Consider the following 8,259-nt stretch of genomic DNA (forward strand, 5'->3'; position numbering starts at 1 on the left):
AATGAGCATGATATCGCTTTTTTCTATTCATAGGCCTTTTACCTGTGAAACAATTAGTAAAAGTCTTCTTTAAGTTTGATATAATTCGAGCTCGCATTTGTAATGTCCTACATGTACTTGGGTTTCAGTAGGTTGGGGAGGGGCAAGCTCGCCACTGAGGGCCGGACGATATGTTGGGGGGGGGGGGGGGGGGCAGTGGCCCACCTACAAGAATACAAATCGACACCCGTGCATAGCTGACGTCGAATGGCTGGCGGTCGGTTTTTGGGCATGGTGGAGATTTCTCCCTAACTGAGCAGCCACGTTATATGCCAGCATTTGGCTGCGCAGTGTAGCAGTTACTAGAAGACGAAGATGTCGGTGGTGTAGCGGTGGGGGTGGGTGGAACGTGGAGTTCCTTTTGGTGTAATCACGCAAGGAACGTACCGTAATCTACTGGTGAGTAGAAGAGTAGAGTAATGCTGCGAGACCGTTCATTTATGGTTGTGAATCCACAGTGCCCGCGGGGCTGGGTGCGTGGCGTGTGGTAGTGTGGGGGAATGGGAGGAATGATTGTCGCCGTTTTGATAGCGGTGCAATATCCTGCGGACGTTACTATTATTTGGCCATGACTTGATAAGTGTGGTACAAAAATGGAACTGGTCAACGGCTAAATGTTTAAATAAGAGTGTTTTTCATACGGCTGCGTTAAGTTAAGATATCGAAACACAACTGCTAAATAGGTTACTTTTATTGGCACAGTTTGATTTATGGCAGTCCTGGCATGCTGGTGTTGCTTGAACGTCTTATTTCCTAGTAATCAGAGGTTCCTGCATTGCTCTTGGTAGTGATATGTGTTGATGGTTACATGTAAATGGGTGTAGAAGCATTTAAACAAGTTTGAGAGCTTGAAATGAACATCATCGAGGTCCTGACAGCACTCTGAAAAAGGTCTTGGTTTTAAAATGGGGAAGAATAATGATGAGCATTTCTAATGTAGGTAACAAGGTATATACTTGTATAATAACTAGGCTCCTAGGTACCCAAAATTTTCAGGAGGTATTGTAGTTGACTTGCCAGCTTCCTGAGTTGAGGTGCCTTGGCCATGCACAGGGGGAATTTGATTCCCAGCTGTACCTGCCCTGCCTACCAGGGTGATAGACAGGCAATGCCATACAACATCAGCAGCTGATTGTGTTGTAAAGTCCCAACAGCAATAGCAGGGAGCATGTCTGTGAATGAATAGTGCAGGAATGCAGATGTATAATTGGAGAGATTTTGTCATGGTTGCAGAGACCACCATGTTGCAAGAGTGTCTGAGTTTTGTGGCTAAGACCCAATTTTGGTAGGAAGGGGTAGTATTAAGACCATGTTGGTGAATTTGTGGAACTGAATAAAAATATATGTAATGTCCAAATTCAGGGCAAGGTTATTTGGGATCATCTTATTAACTATGATATGTATAGAGGCAAATGTAGGTTGATAGCACATAACTTGAGTTAGCGGTGACATGTTTTTGGACAGCAGAACATTATAAAAAGCTTCTGTTAGCTCATGCTCAGGTGTGATTCCCAGGCATACTAAAATGTTTTTTACATGCTAGCATGCTTTGTACATACTAAAATGCCTTAAATCTTGTTAAGATATTTAGAGGCTTTGGTGCCAGGGACTATTTGTATCCTTTGAACAGAAAGGGCTACCCTTTCTTTTTTGCTAGGGAGGACTTGATGCTTTGTTGCTTTGGACCAGATGCCACCTTTGTGGGATCTGATGCTGAGTTGAGTTAAGGAGGGTGGGGGCAACACCAAGAATTGCCAGTGTGTAACTAAGTAGAGAGAGGTTGAAAAAGGCAAAGCAATATGAAATGAGTTATAACAGTGCCTCTGGTGTGGGCATTGCCCTGAATACTAACCTTGGACCTCATAATTGTGCACACAAGTTATTACTAGTTTCCCTGAGCTGTTGAAATGTTTTATTCATGATTATTGCTATCATAGCACTGTCCCACCTATACACCTCCATTTGGAGGCTCAACTTATCACAGGGGTGTGGTGTGGGTCATGTGCTGCTGGCTGTACCCAGCATTACATGTAGCAAGATTTCCTCCTTTCATGAGATTCATGTGTTCTCGCCCTGCCAATTACATCCGCACTGCTAGCACGAGGCAGGCAAGGCTGCAATTATTTATTGGAATAGCTAACCATTGTATTGCATAACGTTACTTCCATATTGAGAGTCACCTGATTCGAGTCATTAGTGATGTATCCTCAGACAGATCGCACATTTTGCTATTTTTATATTTCCAAGTCTTTAGGATTAGGTTGGAAAGGTACCTTTTGGGCTCAGTGCCTTGCTTATCCAAGAAACATGATGCTTTAAATATATGGGAAGGCCTGATTCAGGTACTTTTTAGGTCCAACCCTGAATAGTGCATATGATGATGGCACATATGAGATGTGTTCAGTCAGTTTCCCAAACAAATGCCTGTTACTAAGCTCTCAAAAGATATCTATGATATGAGCCATTGTGAACAGCTTGTTGAAGCTACACAACATTCCAATTACTAATCACTGCAGCAAATTATGTCATCAAAGGGCTTTGAGCCAACAATCATCAAAATGTGCACTATGCCCATCTTCCATCAGCTGGGGCAGCTCAGTGCTCAGGGGCCACGTCACCAAACTGTTATCCGGGTACATGAACTAGCAGTCGCGCCACTTCTCGACGAGCCAGCGTGGCGCCAAGCATGAATGACATCGAGACGGTCAAGGTGGTGGTGGTGGGTGACTCGGGCGTGGGCAAGACATCGCTGGTGCACCTGATCTGCCACAATGAGCCGTGTCCCAAGCCGTCCTGGACGATCGGCTGCGAGTTGGACGTGCGCATCCACGACTTCCGCGAGGGTCTGCCGGCGCAGCGCACCTACTGCGTCGAGCTGTGGGACGTGGGCGGCAGCGCGGGCACACCAGAACGCGCGCCACGTCTTCTACGGCGGCGCACACGGCGTCATCCTCGTGCACGACCGCAGCAACCGCAAGACGCAGAACACGCTGGGCGCGTGGCTGGCCGAGGTGCTGCAGCGCGACGGCGGCGGCGGCGAGCCGGACGCCTTCGATCTGGAGACGCTGGCCGGCTCGCCACAGCTGCCCGTGCTGGTGGTGGCCTGCAAGCCGGACCTGGCGGCGCAGCAGCAGCGCGCCGCGCACCTCTCGCGCCACGCGTCGCGTTTCGCCGAAGAGTGCGGCGCGCAGGAGATGGTGGTCGACTGCCTGAGCGCCCGCTCGCTGGCCGCCGGCAGCGGCAACGCCGTGAAACTGAGTCGCTTCTTCGACAAGGTGATCGAGCGGCGTTACTATGGCGACCGGACGGCGCAGCAGTACGAGCGGCGCCGGCCCACCGCGCTCGGCCACACGGCCGTCAGCTGTTCGTTCAAGGAGTACTGACCACCGCCGCGGCTCGAGGACTCGGGTGCTGGGGCGGCCGGACGATGGCCGGCCGGTTTGTGCTGTGAGAAGAAGGTGCGGTGTCTCTTGACTGCGGGTGGTGGGCCAAGGGAGCAGTGTGGGTCTCTGTGACGGGACAGCGCACGATGTGCGAACCTAACGTTGCACGGCCTAGCAGGGGACGTTGATGAATCCAAGGTACCACCGATTCTATTTTCCTGAGACTTTCGGACGGTAACGCCTGACGTCCGTTCGCTGCCGTGGTATGTACGTGTGGGAGACCATGCCCGGCGTGTGCGAGTTGGGCGCGTGCCAGGCGCCGTGCAGTGACGGGGGCGCGCGCAGCGGGCCGCAGGCGAGCCGGCATGGAGGCGACGCCGGCGTTCGGCGTCTCGGACGCCTGGCTGCCCAAGAAGGACGCTCTCGAGCACCAGTACTGCCTGAAGGAGGGCGAGCTGGAGTCGACGACGGTCGACGAGATGGGCCTGCTGCCGAGCGGTGACGCGCCCACCGCCGACGAGCCGGCCGCCGACGGCGCCGACACCGGCGTCACGCCCTTCAGGGTACGTGCCGCCGCGTGCCGTGGTGGCGATTCGAAGTGCGGTCAGTACGGCGGGGCAGGTGGCACGGCTTTGGAAGTGGATCGGTACTTTAAAGCTGTTGCCGTATGTTACCAATGCATGCGCGGATTCGCGGATTCTGATCGCTGGGCCGGGCTGATTTTATGCCGAACTCAGCCCAGCCGGTACAGATGGCGACCTTCGCGCGTAAGGGTGTTGGGGAATCCCGTCGTGCTCTTCCGGCGAGGAAGTGGGCTGGACCGTCTCTCGCGATGCTTATCATCTGCAGGCGCTTCATCTTGTGCCGCCGTGCTGTTTGCGCGCGTGCCGTCGGCGCCTTACCTATTCTGTGATTCAGTGTTGGGCACGCGCTTTCTCCCAGTCAGTATCACCAGTCCATCCATGACAAACATGTCTTGGTTAGTCGCACCGGCACAAGAGGCCTCGCGTTGAGCTTACAGCAGCGAGGTGCCGGCGGCTCCGATGGGTCCGATCGGAGCTCACCGATGGCTCCCATCAAAGCTCACCGGTGGCTCCGATCGGAGCTCGCCGATGGCCCCGATCGGAGCTCGCCGATAGCTTCGATCGGAGCTCGCCGACCGCCCCGCCGGCCGAGGGTCACCGCCCCCTCTCCCGCCGGCTCCAGGTGACCATGTACCAGTGCGCCCAGTGCAAGAACACGTTCAGCACACTGGACCAGTGCGTGAACCACCAGTGCCTGGGCGCGGCGGTCGACTCGAGCCAGCCGGCCGCCGTCACCCAGGAGGCCGTACTGGACGCGGACACGGGGCACTCGAGTAAGGCCGACGGCCGCCACAGCGCCAGGCACGCGCCGCACTGGGGGCAACAGGCTTACCGCCGCGAGCTGCGCGCTGTGTTTGCGGCTCGTACAGGAGTGATGAGAATGTGTGTGGAAAGATGGGCTGTTACCTAAACGGGCTCTGCTTTTTGACGTCTCTGCGCGCCGCGCTCGTCCTCAGGAATAAATGTTTGGGTTTTTATTGTAAGATTTGTTATGTGGAGGTCGTGTGGTGATGAAAATCGGTCGTCACATCCAAAACGCCAATTGTGCTTCATTTCCGTTAATGCTCTTGCCATTCACCTGTGCATTACGACCTGCTACGCAGTCCTGAGGTGGTCCTGTGGTTCTCTGAGTCGCCGACGTATGATCAACATGAGCTGTGGCTGTGTGCGCGCCGCATGTCTGGCTTTGTGTTGTGTACTTGTGACCAACGTGAGCTCTGATGGCTGTGCTCAGACTACCGCTGGGCCCAGCATGACACCGAGGCGTTGCTGGAGATCCTGACCGAGAGTGTGGACAAGTTCACCAACCCCAACATCAAGCGGAAGTTCATATGGATGCAAGTATGCGATCAAATGACGGAGAGGGGATTCAATATCAGTCAGGTGAGCTTTTGAACAACCGAAAGTAGTGCTTAACTGCATACGTTGGCATTGTTCAATCATACGTAGTCATTGAGTCGTTGCTGGTTAATCGTGTGGCAGCTGTCTCAATCGTCGCGGACAGTTGAGCTTTGCAATCGCTGCATGTCTCCAAATTGCTAGCTGCTCTGGCTGCTCGGGGTCTGTGATCGCCACGCTCCTCCGCCCCGCGGACCCTCGTGGAGTCTATGTATACAGTGCACCCATCCTATCCCGGCCTCTCGCCGTCTTATGTTTTCGTGGCGTCGCGGCTCGGTGGACCTCTTCCGTGGAAGGCGACGACAGCTGTTGCGTTGCGCATCCGGTGCGACCGCCAATCAAACAATAGATGCTACATTCGGACCGCTGGCAATACTTCCCGCGTCCGTCGGACAGATTGCGGCGTATTCTGTGGGGGTTAACTCCTCCGAACGTTTCACAGACCCCGAGTTTGCTTGTGCTCCGAACGCGACCGCGGCCACAGTATCTCTGAACTTGGCTCGGTTCCAGTCCGCCAGCAGCTGAGAGCGGAGAGGTGCTGATAGCGTGGTGGTTAACGCGTCTGCGCTGGCAACCGCACGTCTGGAAAACCATAGGTGCGGGGGCTTGATTTCCCGCCGTGCCCGCCCTCCATGTCGTCGCCTGCCCGCCCAGGCAGGCGACCCCGCCATATGACCTCAGCAGCTGAGTACGACAACATCTGAGAACGGACGACACCGGCGCCGTTGCAGATCCAGTGTGAAAACCGCTGGAAAACGCTGAAGGCGATGCATCGCAAGAGCCAGGCGACGGGCTCGTCGCCTCCCTTCTACCGGGAGATGTGCACGCTGTCGGCCGATTATCCACAGCTGATGACAGACGGCGTGTGCCTGGGCGGCGACCGCGAGCCCGGCGCCGGCGGCGACAGGGCAGGTCAGCGGGGGACGGGGCAGGTCAGCGGGGGACGGGGGCAGGTCAGCGGGGACGGGGCAGATCAGCGGGACACGGGGCAGGTCAGTGGGGGACGGGGCAGGGTCAGCGGGAGACGTGGCAGATCAGTGGGGACCGTTTGAGACAGGTCGTTGGTCGGTCGTTGGGGGGGCCGTTGGAGACAGGGCAGGTCAGTGGGGGTACCGCTAGAGGCGGGGCAGGTCAGTGGGGGAGCCGTTGGAGACGGGGCTGGTCATTGGGGGGCTGTTGGAGACGGGGCAGGTCAGTGGGGGACCGTTGGTGGCGGGGCAGGTCAGTGGGGGACGGGGCAGGTCAGCGGGAGACGTGGCAGATCAGTGGGGACCGTTGGAGACGGGGCAGGTCATTGGGGACCGTTGGGGACGGGCAGGTCAGTGGGGAACCGTTGGAGACTGGGCATGGCCAAATCCCTTATCTATAGTTCCAACGCATGATAGTTGGACTGCATTCTATTACAGTACCTCCCGTCGCTGACCTGATGATAGGACGGACACCCATACAGGCATTGACACTGGTATACCGTACTCAACTGGCATGCGCCATCGAACTATGCAAATGAAAGTTGGGTATGTTTGTAAATCGTGATGCCGCGAGACTTAGAATGTGTTGCACGTGTGCGGAACAAAATTCGATGTTGCATTTCCAGGGTCCTGTTCCTTACATCAGCATTTCGTATGGTCAAGACAAACAACACAACCACGAGCTCAGCGCCACCGATCTTGCCTGACGACGTCACGACCCCACCCTTCGGCAGGGACGGCCAACCTGAACAAGACGGTGTGGAACCGCGAGGCGTCGTTGACCATGCTGGCGCTGCTAAAGGCGCGCCACAAGGAGTACTCGGACCCGAGCATCAAGCGCCGCTTCCTCTGGGGCGAGATCTCCGAGGCCATGCGCAACATCAGCATGGACTACACGCCCGAGCAGTGCGAAGGTCGCATGAAGACGCTGCTGCAGGCCTACAAGTGAGCGATGGACTGAGAGGCCTTGCCGTCCCCGAGATGGCTCGAATGGTGACGTAGATGCGGACTCTGGGTTCGTAACCGACGTGTTCGGTTGTTTTGCGCCGTATTGGTGCGGGCACTGGGCCTGCGTAACGTGAGCAGTCGTGGCTCTTGCGCCCGCTTCTTCTTCTACCCACACATCTCCCCAGTTTGTCACCACTGGCCTCCTGACCGGTCACCGCCACACGGTTCTTGCCCTGAATGGCCACCGCTTCATCCCGCGCCCACTGATTGGTCGCTTGTCCACCGCACGCCCCTGATTGGCCGCGACTCCAGCACTCGCGATCTGATTGGCGATAACCCCTCCGCCCACGACGCCCGAGCGCCTGCGTCGACTGACGGTCGCCGTGCGCCCGCAGGCGGGCCCAAATGCGCTGGGAGCTGTCCGGCGAGGAAGTCGAGTCCGACTGCTACTACCAGGTGGACGAGCTGGTGCGACTGATCCCAGAGCTGGCGGCGGGCGCGGCCGGGCGCGGTGGCGCCGAGCCTGGCCGCACCGGCACCGAGCCGGCCAGCCGCGCCGCCGCCGCCAGCCGCGCCAGGCGCGCCAGCGCGACCTCATCGCCTGGCTGGACGGCTGGCTGCAGGAGCAGCGCCGCTGGGACGAGGCCATGGTGGCGGCGCTGCGTGCCCAGCACACCGAGCGGCTGCGCGTGATGAGCGAGATCCGCGAGGAGCTGCGCGCCGGCGGCGGCCGCGTGCCGGTCAGCCGCGCGCCGCCGCCCGTGCCCGCGCCGCCCAGCGATGACCCGCTCGTGGCACAGGTGTTTATCGGATAACGCCGGCCGCGAGTGCCGACCGACCAACTGACTGTGATTGACTTCATCATCGCACACTGTACATATCATGGACGGGCTGGTGCACCGCTCGTGTTTTGTTGATTTTTTAGGGTGGATTGACGTG

General features: G+C 57.0%; 1 protein-coding gene across 1 annotated transcript; it reads left to right on the forward strand.

Annotated features, from left to right (window-relative positions):
- Window positions 1-349: 349 nt before the first annotated feature.
- Window positions 350-7,841, forward strand: LOC119102062 (uncharacterized; the record flags this gene model as incomplete). Its single annotated transcript, XM_037225434.1, has 7 exons — window positions 350-438; window positions 3,768-3,985; window positions 4,629-4,779; window positions 5,241-5,389; window positions 6,136-6,316; window positions 7,107-7,317; window positions 7,716-7,841. Coding segments are annotated over exons 2-7 (1,016 nt in total), but the record flags the coding sequence as incomplete, so codon positions are not given.
- Window positions 7,842-8,259: the final 418 nt, after the last annotated feature.

Source organism: Pollicipes pollicipes, unplaced genomic scaffold (genome assembly GCF_011947565.3).
Source record: "Pollicipes pollicipes isolate AB1234 unplaced genomic scaffold, Ppol_2.1 Scaffold_5472;HRSCAF=6470_pilon_pilon_pilon, whole genome shotgun sequence".
Taxonomy (NCBI): domain Eukaryota; kingdom Metazoa; phylum Arthropoda; class Thecostraca; order Pollicipedomorpha; family Pollicipedidae; genus Pollicipes; species Pollicipes pollicipes.